Source organism: Lycium barbarum, chromosome 8 (genome assembly GCF_019175385.1).
Source record: "Lycium barbarum isolate Lr01 chromosome 8, ASM1917538v2, whole genome shotgun sequence".
NCBI lineage: Eukaryota > Viridiplantae > Streptophyta > Magnoliopsida > Solanales > Solanaceae > Lycium > Lycium barbarum.
This window is the reverse complement of record NC_083344.1, coordinates 113,784,823-113,802,444: the sequence shown is the minus strand read 5'-3', so window position 1 is coordinate 113,802,444 and position 17,622 is coordinate 113,784,823. Positions and strand designations below refer to the sequence as shown.

At 35.1% G+C, this 17,622-nt stretch overlaps 2 protein-coding genes across 3 annotated transcripts; both read right to left on the bottom strand.

Annotated features, from left to right (window-relative positions):
• Positions 1-265: 265 nt before the first annotated feature.
• Positions 266-3,758, bottom strand: LOC132606778 (disease resistance protein RUN1-like). 2 transcript variants are annotated; one of them, XR_009570067.1, is made up of 4 exons: positions 3,088-3,758; positions 1,857-2,946; positions 967-1,242; positions 266-868 (listed from the first exon to the last, which is right to left on the bottom strand). XR_009570067.1 is itself a non-coding variant. In XM_060320413.1 (3 exons), exons 1-3 carry the CDS (start codon positions 2,361-2,363, stop codon positions 578-580), a joined length of 1,074 nt encoding a protein of 357 aa, XP_060176396.1. In that variant the 5' UTR covers positions 2,364-2,785; the 3' UTR covers positions 266-577. The 2 variants fall into 2 exon arrangements, 1 of the variants encoding a protein (XP_060176396.1); XM_060320413.1 differs by lacking the exon at positions 3,088-3,758 and having other exon boundaries at positions 1,857-2,785.
• On the bottom strand, positions 2,394-2,783 carry LOC132608156 (disease resistance protein RUN1-like). Its single transcript, XM_060322234.1, has one exon. The coding sequence runs from the start codon at positions 2,781-2,783 to the stop codon at positions 2,394-2,396; it is 390 nt and encodes a 129-aa protein (XP_060178217.1).
• Positions 3,759-17,622: the final 13,864 nt, after the last annotated feature.

The window sequence follows — 17,622 nt, the reverse complement described above, 5'->3', positions numbered from 1 at the left end:
AGAGAGAGAGACTAACCCGATTTCGATCTTTTCTGCATGGAAATGCTAGAGCACGTGCACAAAAGAATCCTTCGTTGAATGGATTCGGCAGAGAACTACAATTAAGCATGTTGAGCTCCTCTATAAAAACAGGGAGATTGTCCAACTCGGTAATCTTAACCAAGTTCTTGCAATTTGTAAGTTCAAATTTCTTAAGATTTTCTAACTTAGATACTGATGGGAGTGTTTGAAGATTCTCACAGTCACTTAATTTCAAGGACTCCAAGCATCCTCACTTAGAAAAGTCAAAGGGTAGACACTGGAAACTGTTGCCACTCAAATCTAAAGAAAGTAAGGAGGATAAACTCCCAATATCCCTAGGAATATCTTCCTCAGACAAATCACAATATGTAATGCTTAACTGCGAAATAGAAGTTGACAAGGGTTGTACGTGATGGACTCTTCTTCGAGAAAAACTCATGTTTGCCTCTTCATTTTGACCTCCCACTTCCAAAATTACAAGATCTTTTAGCAGTTCAATAGATCCAGGCAATTGTTTTATACCTGTATAAGTGCTAAAAGTTTTTTTAGACTTTGCTTATCTCCAAAGGTCAACTGGCAGTGTATGTATAGATGAGTAGCTTCCAATGTTTAAGTTTTCAAGTGATTTTAGCTGACATATGCTGTGTGGAAGATTCGTAAGCTTTTTGCAACCATTCAAATCTAGATCAATTAGTCTGTCTAAATTTCCAATTGATTGATGGATCTCCTTCAGACTTGTGCAACCACGAAGCCGCAAAGTCTCAAGGCTTTGCGAACCACTGAAGTTTGGTGTTCTTTTAAGGTGCTTGCAATAAGAGAGATCCAGATTCTTCAAACTTTTACAATGCTACAAGCAAACAAAATATACTTTCAAGTTAGATTTTCTTTCACCAGTTGCAATACTAACATATTATACATATGAAACTATAAATTTGAGTAACAAACCTTCAAATTCAATCCAAGTTCTTGGATATTACTCTCTTTCATATTCAGAATTACTAGTTTCTCAGCTGGAAATTTTGATGGTATACACTTTAAAGGACATTTTAGCCAAGACAACCATCTGAGCTCCTTGGACAACAACTCAAAATCTCCACTAATATGTAATTCATCAATTATAAGCACCCTAATATTTTTCATTTTCTTAAATGCTTTGGTGCTTAAGCTCACTCCACTTAATGCCTGTCCATCCACCTTCAGTACTTCTACCTTTTCAGAACCCTGAGATGGTAAAAAAGAAAAGCTCCTTAAGATCATGTTATGTCCCAGAAATTAAGAGAGAAAAATGCTTTATGTAAATTGAAGGGCAAACAAAGTGAATACATTTTCCCTCATGGAAAAATGAATTTATACATCCGAAGATTTAAAAAAATGTAATTGCTCAAAAAGCAAGATAAGACTCTTCAAATATTTGCTAACAGCATTAAGTAAGAAAAATAAAAAGATTAACAAAGAGGACAACTAACATCAAGATACCCGATAGTATAGTATGGGACACCTGGTACCAATTTAGATATAAATTAGACTATATTTAAAGAATATTTGTATATATAGTTCTAAAAGTAATAACATCAACGCTGATCTTCATTAAATATCGTATACAAAATAAACAGAAGATAAAATAGGTGAATTTTCTTTGGTAATTTTTCCTTTTTATGAGTTATTTAGACTTAGCAAATACTCATCTCTAGTTTACATGGGTTGACAAACAACTAGAAATAGCTTACTAACCAAATGAACTGAATTCTTGTGGTGACAACAGAAATGATAAGTAATAGAAAATTAAAATGAAACAAGGAAGGTATAACCAAGATAAAGATAAAGATTTTACTAACTTTATTTCCTTGTAGAACATCATGGACTGCTTGTGGGCTAAACAATCTACTTCGTTTTCCAGGGTCTCGAGGTGATTCCATGCGAACGATTTCTCTTCCCATATCTTGGACTAGATCATGCATCACTAAATGATACACCCTTTGGAGCAAGCATTTTCGGACCAAAGTTGAAATTGCACTTTCAGAATGAAAACCACATGCATTTAATGTTTTGGTAACTTCGTCCTTGTAAAACCCATGAAAAATGCATGCAATATCAAGGAAAACACTCTGAGTATCATCATCAAGTCCATCAAAGCTTATCTTGAGAATCTCATGGATATCACTATGAGGAATTGCTTTTAGCTTTTCAAATTCAAATCTCCATTCTTCTGTTTGCAAATGTGACCCCAATGTCGAAAGAGCTAATGGTAGACCACTAGAATATTTGATTATGTCTTGTGCCAGCTTAACATATTCTTGTGGTGGAAAAAGATGGTTAAAAGCATGCCAACTAAAAAGTTGCATAGCTTCATTGTCATTTAATAGTTTGGCCTCTTATCTCTCATTTGCTCTAAGCCCACATAGCAAATGCTCATCTCGGGTTGTAATAATTATGAGACTACCTGAACCAAACCAACTTCGATCTCTTGCTAAGGAATGCAATTGTCTCATGTGGTCCAAATCATCAAGAACTATTAGAACCTTTTTTGACTCAAATCTTGTTTTGAATAGTTTGATGCCTTCAGCAACATTGTTAATTTCAAAATCCTTATTTTTGAGAATTTGACGAAGAAGTTTCTGTTGCAGCTTGACCAGACCATTAGATGGTGCTTCAGCTTCTGATCTAACATTCGATAAGAAGCAACTACCATCGAAGTGTCGAAATATTCGATTGTAGATAGCTTTTGCCAGAGTTGTTTTCCCTATTCCACCAACACCATACATACCAACCACATGAACTTAATCTTCACATTCATTTTGCAACAACAACTCTATCTCTTTGACACGAGTATCTAGTCCAACTGGGTGCCAAGCAACATCCAGAGGTGTCTGGTTGTGCTCTTGTAGGACTTGTTCAATAATATTCTCGATAAATTTGAATTCATACCTAAAAAAATTTAGCAATAAAAAAACAGTTTAATATCAACAATAACTAATAATGGAAAAAAAAATCGCGTAACATAGATTATATATATGAGTTTTTATGAGTTTGCTTCACAATGTATAAAGTAGGATCAAGAAACCGTACCCGTCAGCAACATTTTGCAAATCCCATCCAGATAAATTTGCAGCTTCAGTAAGTGCAGCGGTCCACTTCTCCATTCTTTCAGTCCCAAATCGTTCCTTGTGTTTAGCCAAAGCTTCACCAAAGCACCCTGTTTGCTTGCGCGCTTGAGAAGGATCAACATCATAGAAAATAGGAAAAACTACGTCCTTTAACTTATGTTTGCATTCAAGAATCTTAACAAGTTCATCAAGACACCAACTAGAGGAAGCATAATTTCTTGAGAAAACAACAATTGAAATCCTGGACTCTTCAATTGATTTCTCTAGCTCCCTTGAAATCACCTCGCCCTTTCTCAACTCCTCATCATCTATTAAGGTATTAACTCCAACTTGACACAATCTGGAATAAAGATAACCTGTGAAGGTTTTTCGGGTATCTTCACCTCTGAAACTTAGAAATACATCATAGTTCCAATGGGGTGAGTGAGAGAACTGGGAAGCAGATGAATCTCCCTGAATAATACATTGAGTATCCATTGGATGAAATGTTTGATGAGATGCAAGAATGGTTGGATGTTTAGCTGATTACTGAAGCTGGCAAATATATAGCTGCATAGCCTATGGTTTCAACGTGGAGGGAAAGATTGACCCATTCAACCCAATAGTTAATACTCCCTGTGTTCCCAATTTATATGACGGTTTACTATGTGGGGAGTGTTCTTTCTTTAACTACAAATTGGTTTGGAGTCGAGTGCTAATACTTGCTTCCGAGCTGCAAGAATCAGGGGTGGCTCGATTATAAGGTTAATAAATCAATGCTTGGGGCCCGAATCTTTTTTGGGGACTCATTTTTCTTTAAAGATGTATTTTATATGTATAATTGTTGCCTTAGCAGAAATAAGTTTTTCAAAATTAAAATTTAGAAAATCTTATGTAAGATTAACAATATCTCAAGATAGATTGAATGAATTAGCTATATTATCAATTGAAAATGAATTGTTAGAACAAATCGTTTCTAAAATAGTAATTAATGATTTTGCATCTAAAAAAGCTAGAGAAGTAGACTTAATTATATTATATATGATCATCTTTTCTTTGAAAAAGAATAGGGCATCTCTCTGAAGTTTGACTTTAGACCTCCAATGTTATTGAGACGGCCCTGACTGTAATCTTCTTAAATTCTTTCCTATATCGTGAATTACTATTAATTATGTTGACTTATGAGTAGTATTTTACACGTAGTTTTCAAATATGTAAATTTTGTCATAAAGTACTCTAAAAATCTATGTTTGAATTCAAGTGAAAATTTAATTGTTTTACCCTCGTATTCCAAACTAGGGCTAGCATAAATACCGAAAACAAAAAATCCGACCGAACCGAATTAATTCGGTTTGGTTACAGTTCTTTTTTTTTTCTAAAATTCGGTGTTCTATTTGGTGTTCCGTTATGGGGTTCCATTTTTCGATATTTCGGTTTTACCAAACTTTTACAATATGAACAGTTGAATAGGATCACAACTGTTTGTCATCATCCTCAATTTGGAATATATACATATACATAGCACAAAACTTTTTGTCATTTTTTCCAAGTTTGAATATGACTATGAGGCTGCAGAATTAAAAAATTAGTGCTATCATGAACAATGAAATGGAACAGAGTAGCAGAATTTAGCTTTCTCAGTTTTTCTTTCAGTTTGAAATTATTTGTTTTCTTTAAATTGTTCCAAAATCGTAGTATTAACTCGTGGTGCAATAAGATTACATACCACAAATTGTAAGCATGTGCTGAAACTATGTTAAACAAGAAATGAAAATGAGAAGTGAAAGAAGCCCTTTTAATTAATTTATGTGAACCTATTACTATTTGGGGAGTCTACGAGGTGTTTCTTTGATCACGTTTTCCTTACATTTTTGCTAAGTTATTTGAATTATGAATCATTATGACTTAAAATATTTTTTATGTAGTTTCTAAATATATAAATTTTATCTTTATAAACTTGAAAAATCTATGTCAAAATTTACAATCAAAATTATAAAGTTTGACCCTCGTACTCCGAAAAAGTTCACACAAATTGAAATGAAGAGAGTAGCTTTTTTTGGACTAAAAACATTAAGTAGCCTGTTTTTAATTAAAAAGGAGTCATTTGCGCGATTACCCTTCAAAGGCACTAGTCTTTAATTTTTGCCCCTCAAATTGGTGGTCTTTAATTTTTGCCCTTCGCCTAATATCATGAGATTTGAGGTTTGAACCCCGGCTTAGTTAAAAAAAAAAAATCGCAAGCCAGCGTTTCATAGCAAAGTTAGGCCTATTCGGACAAAAGTTAGACCATAAGACAGAGTTTTGTAAAATTTCAATTGAATTAAAAAAACAAATTGGCCTTAATGCAAACCTCTACCTTAAGGTAGAGTTTTGCAACTCTGCCTGATCAAGTAGAGTTTTGCAACTCTGCCTGATCAAGTAGAGTTTGCAGTAAACTCTGCCTGATCAGGTAGAGTTTGAGGCAAAACTCTGCCTTGCGAATCCAAACTCTACCTTGTGAATTTTTTTTTAAATTTTTGACTAAACGGGGTTTTGGTACCCGAAACCAAGGAATTTTTAGCGAAGAGCAAAAATTAAAGACCACTAATTGTAAAAATTAAAGATCAGTGCCTTTGAGGGGCATTCTGCACAAAAAAAAAAATATTGAATAAACAAGTAGCTCATTTTACAAACACAAAAATGCACATTAACTAGGCTCATATTGGAAAAAACCGAATTAGAAAAATCAAACCGAACTAATTCGATTCGATGTTCGATATCCACTTTTAAAAAACAAAAAATCGAATTGAAATTTGAAAAAAATGAACTGAAGAACCAAACGTTCACCGCTATTCCAAACCCCCTCGCATGTAAATTGAGACGGAAATAGTAATTCGGAACTTAACAGTTACTGTGAGTCAAAGTCTTTTCTGGAAAAATGAGACAGGAGACAAGTTACCTAATTTCCACAACTTTACAACCACCGCAACACCAACAACTTTACAGCCACCACAACACTAACCACAAAATTCTTGATTAGTACAGTACTATTGTGGTCCCTATGTTTCTTAATGTAATTACTCTCTCCGTATACTAGGCATGGTATTTAAAAAAAATTATGGTCAAAAGCAAGCCAAATAAATTTACTTAGTTATAAATGATTTCATTATAGTAAAATGGAGAAAAGGTTAACTACGAGAGTAGGTTCAAAATAGTCCCTTAACTATGCACTTAACGGTTTTGGTCCTTTAAGCTTGTCATAAGTTAACAAAAATGGTCCCTTAATTATGAGAGTTGGTTAAAAATATCCCTTAAGTATGCACTCAACAGTTTTGGTCCTTTAAGTTCGCCAAAAGTTAACACTTTTAGTCTCTAACATAATTCATCGAACTCTGTTTATTATATTTGACGAGAAATATGAAAAAAAAAAAAAAGGAAAAAAATAGCAAGAACTCACATTTACAGGTACACATTATTAAAGAAACGGGCAAATACCTCAGGACAAAAACAATGGACGTCAGTCGGTTATAGAGAAAATCGAGGAAAATCCTACAGACTTGATAATGTCAAAAAACAATGTCTCAGAATACAAAGACCGACGGACTATTTCTATTAAAACCAAGGAAGTCCATCGGCTAAGTAAAATACACTAGACTATTTTTTACTGAAAATCAGTTATAAAAATAAATACTTCCATTGTAGTTATTTTAAAAAAAAAAATCGGTACATTTTCCTCAAAAATAACCTACCGATGTCTGTTGGTTTTCGAAAAAACAATCAAAATTAAAAGAAAATTAAAAAATAGTATCCCTCGATTTTATCCATCGGTTTCCGTCCATCATTTTTTTTGCTTGTTTTTAGTAGTCACAACTTTTGTAGTTCTACTATTTCTAATTGATTTCTTAAGTGTATTTTACTTAGGTGATGGACTCCCTTGGTTTTAATCGTAAAAGTCTGTTGGCCTAGGTGTTCTGACACACTAGTTTTTCACATTATCAAGTCTGTTGGTTTTTTCCTTGGGTTTTCTCTATAACGGACTGACGTCCGTCGGTTTTGTCCCGAGGTATTTGATCCTTTCTTTAGTGATGTGTACCTCTAAATGTGAGTTCTCGCTAATTTTTATTCTTTTTTTTTTTCATAGTTCTCGTCAAATCTAACAAACAGAGTTCGGTGAATATTTTGTTGGAGACTAAAAGTGTTAACTTTTGGCGAACTTAAAGGACCAAAACTGTTAAGCGCATACTTAAGGGACGATTTTTAACCAACCTTCACAGTTAAGGGATCATTTTTGTTAACTTGTGGCAAACTTAAAGGACCAAAACTATTAAGTGCATTGAAGGGACTATTTTGAACCTACTGTCATTTTTAAGGGACCATTTATATCCTTTTTTCTAGTAAAATGAGAATTTCTGAGTTAAATTATTACTAAATATAGAAAATATCATATTTTTTAGAATTTACTTAAAAAAATAAAGAGTGTTATATAAATTCGGACAAAGGGAGTACTAAATAGTGTTATCATCAACTTAATGTATTCATATGCAATTGAGACATAGTAGTAATAGTAATTTATTCATCTACAATTGAGTATCTTTAAGTTGCATGACCTACTTTCTAACCTAATTAATATAAGATTTTTGCGTATGGATAGAAAACATTTCCCTACCTGTTCCAAACTAGCATCTGTGGAGTAATTGATGTGCCGTGAAATTACGGGATATTTGATGCTAATTCCTTAAGCTTTTAAGACTTTCAAGCACTTTTGGTGTATTGATGTTGTTTTGTAGGATAAGATGTCCAGAGTGCATAACGGAGCAAAATGGAGCAAAAATAGAACAAGCAGCACATGCGAGCAACACTTGCTGCAGCATGTGCTAACAGAGATCTGAGAAATTGAAGATAGTTGGTGCAGCACATGCGAGCACCACACGCGAGTAACATGTTGTCCATGCGAGCAGCACTTGCTGCAGCATGTGCTGCACCACAGTTGCTTGCATATGCACAACATGCTAGAGTTTGGTGTAGCATGGGACTGGCATGTTGCACATGCGACACCAGATGCGATTAGCATGTATGACATGCAGGGTATTTTTGCCCAGAAATTGTTCCCGTTTTGGCAATATAAATAAAATGCTAGGGTTTGTAAAACTCATCTTTGACAATATTTACAAGATTGGAGAGCTAGGGTTTTTGCATTTACGCTGGGGGATTGAAAATTTGAAGATCTTGATAAGAAATTTCTTAATCCTTTACTCATTTCTTCAATTCCTTGCTTTGTATTGTATATCTAAGTGTGTAGAATTTTATTTCATTACTTTAATCTTGTTTATGAAAATATTCATTTGCAAAGTTGGATGAATTCTCTTGTTATGCTTATGTATTGAATAATTTTTATTTCTATTGAAGTGGGTCTTTGTTGTTTTAATTAATCTTATTTTTTAATGTTTCTTAAGGGATTAGCTAACCCTAAGACCCACCCATTTACTTCAATTTGAGCTCGAAAGAGGAAGATTGAGGTTGGGAAATATTAATTAATAAGAATTTGGGGCTTTAAAACCCATCTAATAACTTAACCTATAGATAGAAAAGTTACTTGAGATTATATTGATTGTGCTTAATATCACACTCTAAGACTTGAGAAAGCTTAGAGTGAAATTCATTGATTTGGTCGAGAAACTTTTGATGAGATTTTGGAGATCATTATCTAATTAGCATAAACTCACTCATAGTTGTAAAATCGTAAAATACATTGGATCGTTACTTGAGTATAATTTTCTTTGTATCCATACTTGTGGTCATTGATCATTTTACCCGCTTTCTAGTTAGTTTTATCTTTGTTAGTTGTTAAAAAAAAAATTAAATATTGAAAAAGTGTTTAGCTTAGCGTAGTTGGTAATAATTCTTAACTTGTTTAAATCGCCTAGTATATTGTTCCCTGTGGGCTCGACCCCGACTTATAATTGGGTAAATTATATTGCGACGACCGTGTACGCTTTCTCTTTGAGAGGTGGATTTGGATGTTATCAATTTTGGCGTCGTTGCCGGGGAACAATTTGGCATATTTGGGTTAGTTTGGGATTTAAGCTTGCTTGCTTTGCTCCAAAATTTTGAATATGCGTTTGTGATTTTTCGTGTTTCTTTGTGTTATTTTTTCTTTTTGTTATTTATTTTTGTTACTTGTGTTACTAGGGCATCATGGAATGAAAATGGATTTGATGGTTGCAACCCATATTTTGATGACCCATGTCTATATTGTGGAGAACCTCACTTTTTGCAAGATTATGAAAATGCTCCCGGGAGAGAGATGTGTGCACCGTCTCAATTCTATGATGGGAATATTTGCGATACATGTGGTGGTCAAAGTGGACATTAGGGTGATTGTCCCAATTATTTTGCTCCCCCTTCCTCAAGTTGTTTTAACGAAAATGCTAGTTGTGCTTTTGAGCTTGATAGGGACAATGACATGGCAAGTGAAGGACAAGGTGCCGGATTTGAAGGCATTATGGCAATGCTCCATACTTAGATCTGGAAGCTTATATGGAGGAAGAGCGAAAACTCGCCCAACAATCCATTTTAGAAAATGGAGAAGCTATGAAAAGAATGAATGATTTATTTGAGGATGTCAATTCCTCAATTGTCATGGAAATTCGACTCCTCAAAATGAATTGGTTGAAGAAGAGATTCAAATTTAAAAGATGAGCCCAAAAATTCTTGTGACCATGACGAGAGTTGTGAAATTGAAGAAATGGTTCAACTTGAAAAAGAAGAGCAAAATCTTGAAGAAGAAATCTCCAATTCTAAAAAAAAAAATTGAGGAAATTTTGAAAAGCATAATGGGGAGTAATGAAGAATATGGGCAAGTCTTGACCAAATTGTGGGAAGAAGTTCAACATGGAGATGATGAAACTGTTATAGCCCGTACCTGGTACGTTTGGAAATTCAAAATGTCATCGCGGAAGGTTAAGGGCGAAACCCTTTTCAAATATTACATTAATGCACAAGATGTTGAGAATACCATTTATGACCATTATTAGTATGAAAATATTGTGAGAGGCTAAGGGCAAGAAGAGAAATTGCAAAATGATCAATGGAAATAATGTGGAAGGTTAGGGGTAAAACGGTAATATTGAGAAAAGTCGAGGGACGAAACGGGAATTTCAAAAAAAAAAAATTTATGAAGGTTCAAAAGGGGCACATTGGCCATGTGATGAAAAATGTATGGGCCAAAGTGTGCATGGCAAGACTTGGATCATCTTTTAATTCAAGAAAACTTTCAAGAAAATAAAGGATTCTTCTAGAGAGGGGCATGTGCCCCTCACATGATTGATATATATATATATATATATATATATATATATATATATATATATATATATATATATATATATATATATATATATATATGTATGATCCCTCTTCTAATTCAAGACAAAAAGAATGAAGAACAAAGCAAAAAAAAAAAAAAAAAGGGGAGAGGGTCGGCTAAGGGGGGCTGGCCGAAACCAGCCCCTCCATTTTGATGTTGGAGAATTGTTTCCTTTTGGTTTTCTCACTAATTGGGGGATGCTTTTTAACATGGTGGGGTTGTTGGAGCAAGTAGAACACTCATATGGATGAATCATGAGTCATAACCAAGTGGAGAAGTTGAAGAATGAAGGTAAGGAACCAATCCTCTTTCATGTGTTATGGATGTTGTTGAAGTGTTGTATTATGTAGAAATGAGTAAAATTCATGAAATATGTGTGTGTTGATGTGTAGCCGTGTGTGTGATGTGTGTAGGAGAAGTGGAATAATTTTATTTAGTAGTTGGTTTGTTGTGTTATGAGTTTCATAATGTAGAAGGGATGAAATTGCATGAAAATATGCATGTAGCTATTGAGGCCGTGTGGGTGTGTATATGTAGCAATGTGGCCGTGTGGTGTTGGTTATTGGAAGGAGGGGTGAATTAATTTTATTTAGTGTATTAGTTGTGTTGTTGTGGATTTTGTAATGCAAAAAGAAGCTTAATGATTCAAAGTTGAGATTATAGTAGTTTATGGTTTGTTGTGGAAGCTAATGTGAACTTAATATGGTTTCTTGTATTTGTAAGACTAATGTTGTTAAATTATGGATTGTTAGTGTAGTTGATGAATTTGGAAGAAAAGAAATGTATTGTTGATGTTTTCTTGGACTTGGAAGATTTCGGAATTGCTTGTGTATTGGATGGGCTGATTTGAACATTTTGTGGGTTGTCCGGAGTGTTTTTGAATCTTGTTTAAGTGTTTTGGATTAGTACTTGAGTGTACGAATATTGATGTTGGTTCGATCGTATGCGGTTGATTTGAATGAAAACAGAATATTGTCGAATAGTATATGAAAGAGCTACTAATGTTAGAATGTGTTTTGAATCTCTTATTGGTGTTGTTAGTATCTTTGTTGGTTTGGCCGGGTTAAATTCCCGGATGGTTGTTGTTGATTTGGGGCCGAGCCTTATTCTCGGGATTGGTACATTTACAGGGGAGATGCTGCCGAAATTCCGGCAGAACATAAGTAAACGTGTTTGAAAGATTAAGACAAGTATGTGACAACGAGTCTAACGAATGGATGAATCCTTTTGGACGTAGATTGACAAGTTGGATGAACAAGTGTAACGAGTTGGTCGCGACTCAGGTATGTGAGGCTTACCCTTCTTTCTTTTGGCATGCCCTAGAGCCACGTAGGATATGATGTAGTATGTAACTTGAGGCTATTCCATTCTGTGGTTCTGAGTCCATTTGTGATTTGTATGCCCTCCCTAGCTTAAGTGTCAAATAATTCTAATGGGTGAATCATGACTTAAGTATTCCGACGTACGTATGATTCCAAGGGTTCTATTTGGTTTGATCCATAATCATGTCTAAAAGGTAGTTAACCTGATTACGACTCTGGTTTTCCAAGAAAAGCTTCTGAAATGGTTGTAGAGCGTTCTGTACTTCGAACGCTCGTAACTTTTGTATACTAACTCCGATTGACCCGAGACTTGTTCTGGGCCTTCATATGTCGATAAGTATTCTGTCATAATCCTTTGATATAGGTATTCGGACCTAAGTAATCGGTTATAAGGAATCTGATGCAAGTAACCTGAAAAATGTAATCTGATTGAGTAAAAGCGATATAAGCACTTTGATAGAAATATTCTGATAAAGGTAACTTGACATAAAGTATTCGGTAATAAGTAATCTGTTATGGATATTCGGAGAATATGTTTGATTAAGCTATTGAGTCTGAATTATGTGCATTTAGTTCCTCACGACTCTGCTCGTGCATATGTTATGATCTCCTTCACCGAGTCCCGGGCAGGTATGTATCGTGCGGATGGTTCGCCGGGTCCTCTGTTGAGGGCCGGGTTCCATAAATGAATTCCGAAGTATGATGGGTCCGGTTTCGGGGTACCGTGTTATATGCCCGTCCCCGGTTACCGAGGTTATGTTACGAAGTATGATGTGTCCGGGCTCGGGGTGCTGTGTTATCTGCCCACCCCCGGGTACCGTGGTTATGTTGTGATGTGTGACGGATATCGGAGAAAAACTTCTGGAAGTGAGATGTGTTGTGGCGCCAAAGGCAGGAGTGGCAGCCACGTTCCTATGTTGTCGTGCGCATTCATTGGCACTGTTCACCGGTTCCTCGGCGTGTTATCTGTCCCCGAGGCCACTATGTATATGATATGATGTGACCGTCCCTCGGCGTGTTATTTGTCCCCGAGGTTATCGTCTGTATGATATGGTACTTGCCCCGGTGTGGTATATGTCCCCGGGGTTGCCGCGTATGTGCTACGATATCAGATTCTGATATACATGACTTACGTTGGAGAGTAAGTATTCTGACCTTCCGTATATTCTGTATTCCGTCTGCGGTATGATGTCACTTAAGTAATTTGTACGTTCTGTAATCTGTTTGGCATACGAGATGAGTAAGTATGATTCGTATCTGGAAAAGAAAAACGATAAGTGTTTGATATTTCTGGATAAGCTTTTTGTATGTTGTTCTGTCTATTTCAGTCATGGTTATATTTTCTGTATTCATGCCTTACATACTCAGTACATATTCCGTACTGACCCCCTCTTCTTCGGGGGCTGCGTTTCATGCCGCGCAGGTACTCCCAGATGAGTTGAAGACATTATAGAAAACGTTCCAGCGAAGATGTCAAACTCCATTTGCTCCTGGAGGACTGCCGAGTCAGAAGTATATGTGATATGGTTTCTGGTTAATGTTAGAGACTTTGCAGACAGAGTCGTGGGTATAGTAGGTCAGTTCTGTAAGCGGCTACATCAGCCGATGTGTCAGTCTGTATTATAACATGAATTCTATATAATTACAGATTTTGTTGACTTTGATAAGTAAAGAGAAAAAAAAACAAAAGAAATTCTGGGAGCCTTAATATGTATGTCATGCTTATTTGACTTGACAGGTCCGGAAAGATCATGTGTGAAATAAGAGTCTATGGGTTCGCTCGGCTCCGGATATGGGGTCGGGTGCCCATCACACCCTAGGGAAATCAGGGTGTGACAGAAACTATCCAAAATGTGTTTCTCACCATGGAAGAATTTTTACAAGCTTTGGACGACTCCCACAATGAAGAAAACTTGACAAAGTAGAAATTTTGAGCCAAGATTGGCTAATGAATCAAGCTCAACAACTTGAAGTCTATGGGGATCACCGTGAAGGTTTTTCACAAATGGTGGAAGAATTTTTAAAAATGCATGTTGAGCAAAGTCAAGAAATAGAGCTACTTGAAATTGCTATCCGAAAATTGGAGGTCGAATTGAATGCAAAAATTGAAGAATGTGATGCTCAATATCAAAAGGCCGTGTAGAGTAATTTTGAGTTGACTTCAATTGAAGATGGGGTCAAGATTGATTTTAAAGAGCTAATGGTGAATTGCCAACCGATCAACCCAAAAATAGTGAATGATGCCGAAATTGAAGAAATGATACTAGAGCTGCATAAAAAGGTTCACAAAATAATTTTTGAGGACTCTAGTTCATTTGTGGGTGACGATGTCAAAGTTCATGCAAGTTTGGAATTTGGGCGCATTGGGCCACATTCCAACCATTTTTCAATGTTATGCTTGGTTGATGATATGGAAGTTGAACTAACCAAGCATATGGAAGATTTTGGTGATGAAGACCAATGTGTTTTTATTTTGAAGTTTGCTATGCCAAGAAGACAAAATGACATGCCTCACTTAAAGGCCAAAAAGTACAAAATGTCATACTCGAGAGTTGGCCTCTTTGCTTTCCTACCACCGCCTCAAGAGCATCACCGGAATCTTGATTCAAAGTTAGGGCGAAAATTCATATCCTCTAAATGGAGGAAAAAGTGGTAGAGGTAACCGTCGTGCCACGACGTTAAATCAAGCCCTTGGTGGGAGGCAACGCATCGTTTTAAAAATTTTAAGTCGTTTTTCAAAATTTTAAATGTAGGTGCTCCTTTGAGGAAAAATGTGAAAATGTTTGGTACTAATAGAGTTAGTCTCTTTCATGTGAAATGTTAAAATGCGAATACCCCTCCAAATCTTTTTTTGTGAAAGTTGAAAAGCGAAGTGCACAGGAAAAAATGATCTGTGTTATACCCTATTTTAACCGAAGTCAAAATAGTTTACAACATCCCGGTAATTCCGAGGTTATTTAAAGTTGAGCGTCGCCACCTAATTATTTACGGTGAATTAGGACACCTAAAGTTTATCAAAGTAATTATCTAAAGTTGATTTTATTTTAAAGTCCACGAAACCGAAAGATTCTAGGTAAGGGTTCAACTAACTTAGAGGGAAGGTATTAGGCATCCTCTAAATTCCATTAATAATGATTAACCGACCGGACTTACAATTAATCAGGCTAAGTGTAAATATTATAGAAAAGAAAATAGCTTTGTAAGTGTTGTTAAAGTTTTAAAGAAAAATAATGCTAGTTAAGATTTACAGAAAAACAAAAAGTCTTCAAGAGCTATTTTAAAATAAGACCTATAAGGGTTGTTAAGATTTTGAAGAAAACATTATAATAATGTTATTTAAAATAAGACTTGTAAAAAATAATAATTTACATAAAAGAATTTAGCCATAAAATAAATTGAAGGAAACGCGGGATGGTGTAATGTTTTAAACATGTTTGAAAATAACTCAAAAAGGGAGACATTAACTGATTTTTGTTTTAAAAGTACAGATAAGATGGAATTTTTCCTTCTCCTTTTTATTATGTTTATTAACTGTGCCCAACTAAAATGTACGTGATTAATTCAAACTTGAAGAGTTGTTGATAAAGTATACATGAGTTCATACTTACGTCTTAGTGACATTTCAAAATTTTCTAAGATAATAAGAGTAGGACGTACTCTTAATTCAAAATAGATGTTCACGAGTTCACGTCTTTGAAGATCAATTGTGTAATATAAGTGAATACTATAAGTACTATAAACAATTTTAGAAATAGACAAAATAAATAAAAGAAAATAAAGCCGGTGGAATTACTAATAATTCTCCCTTAAGATGACTACTTATTGTTTCTACAACTACCCGTACTAATTCTCTATAATTCGTATAATCTAAGAGGCAAAAATAAGTGTTAGTCATACAAGGTAAATCAAAAATAAGATAGAAGGAAAGAAGAGCAAATGGATCAGTCCATTTTTTAAGACTGCTGCTGCAGCCTATTTTGTTATTGGGCTTTGGCCCAGAAAGTCTTTTTTAACTTTTGCTGTTGGTGGGCTGACTCGAGAGGAGAATTTTGTTGGGCTTTTAGCCCAACACCGAATGCGGAGGATGACGAGTCCCTCGGACTTGTATGTGATGGTCATACAGAAAACAAAAGAAAAGGAATTAGTAGGTAATCAATAAATAAGACTAAACATATATAATGAAATTTCAAAACAGACCATATAGTTTAGGCACTGCCACAATCAGTAAATCAATAGCACCGACCATATAGTTTAGGCAGAAATGAAGCACATTTGCACACAAAAGCATAAAGACTCTTGCATATAAACTTACGATATTTAGGCATGCTCAAGATCCCATAAGAGAGGCTAGAGATATACAATCTTTTATACTAAGTATACTATGGCGTCATTTTCTTAAACCAAAACGTGAGCAGCCCGCATTTGTAACATATTTTAATATTTAGAAATATATCCAATCAAGCTCTTCAAACACCAACTAAGGTTAAGTAATACCAATTGCAACCCGTGAATTAAAACAGAGCGTGTTTGCTAAAATAAAGAACTTGAACGGAGAATGATACTTTTATGTTTGAAATACAAATGATTTAACACTTTGCAAATATAGAAAAATACCTTCAAGTAGCCACCTATTCAAAGCAGAGAACGTACATTTCTATTCGAACAACTCAGAAATCAAGTTTTCAACAAATTACCAAGAGAGATTAACCTTAAAATAATATTAAACATCACTTCTTGAACAGCAGATTAGTAAGGAATCAGTAACTTCAATTGTTCTAAGCCAAACATCTACAAATTTCTTCTAGCCAAGCTAAAAAAAAAATCTGTCAAAACTTAATCCTACCAGTAGCTAATAAAATTCTTGCTCCAGATTCATTCTAGGACTGGAAAATCTACTAAAACAAACGCCAAAACTAATGTCTTCAACAACCTTAAACCTTAGTTAACCATCCAGATTAATCAAAATAAGGACACAGTCCATTTTTAGGAATCATGGGCACTTTCTAGTCTATATGTCCCAAACAGAAACTTAATCTCCAGGAAATAAAGATGGTATTTCCATAGTAAAGGTCAACATTAGCGCGCATTCGAACTTATGCTGCTTATACTCGTTTCTTACAGCGACTAAAGAAACTCGTCTTCTACTTAATTTCAAGCCACATAGGATAAGAACACATCCTAATGTCATAATTCTAGGAGAGTGAAAGATTTAATAATACAGATGAGAGGAGACCTATCCAACGTGAATTTAATTCATCTATGTACAACAGAAACATATATTCGCATAGCATGAATGATGGAACTGTAGGGGATCAATAAACTCGGGTTTTAGAAAACAAGCAAGGGTTAACATCATTCCTCTAAACAGTGCATAGAAACGAACAGAACAGGCATGATAATGGTCCTTGTTAAACCTTAATCAGATGAGTTTCAGACTAACTAATCATAGACAAAGACTAATGCCCACATACACGATTAACAGGCCATCCAATCTAAACTAACATATGATTAATCAAACAAATGTAAACTTAAAGTGCGAGATTAATCTAAACTTTCCCATAAAGCCAACACGATCACGGAACTAAACTAAACAGGACTAAACATGCCTAATACGACTAAAATAACTACATACGGACTAAGGCATGACTAAGCAGGAAAATCACGTAGATAGTTCAGGGCACTCAAACAAACACTTAGAATAAATCAAAGGCAAGAAATTTACCCGTTTCGGGTGCAGTGAACTGAGGTTGTCGGGGTTTCAAATCTACCCTCTTAAACTCGCGAACGATTTCGCAACTTAGATCGAAACAACCCAGAAATTCTTCTTTATCAGAAGTGTTCAAAAGTAAGC

What these genes read in the sequence shown, in the direction of transcription:
- LOC132606778 (XM_060320413.1), bottom strand. Translation starts at nt 2,363, where the DNA reads ATGCAACTTTTTAGTTGGCATGCTTTTAACCATCTTTTTCCACCACAA. An exon ending in ATGTTCTACAAGGAAATAAA is followed by an intron (nt 1,243 to 1,856) that starts GTTAGTAAAATC and finishes TTACCATCTCAG; the next exon opens with GGTTCTGAAAAGGTAGAAGT. An exon ending in AACTTGGATTGAATTTGAAG is followed by an intron (nt 869 to 966) that starts GTTTGTTACTCA and finishes GTTTGCTTGTAG; the next exon opens with CATTGTAAAAGTTTGAAGAA.
- LOC132608156 (XM_060322234.1), bottom strand. Translation starts at nt 2,783, where the DNA reads ATGTATGGTGTTGGTGGAATAGGGAAAACAACTCTGGCAAAAGCTATC.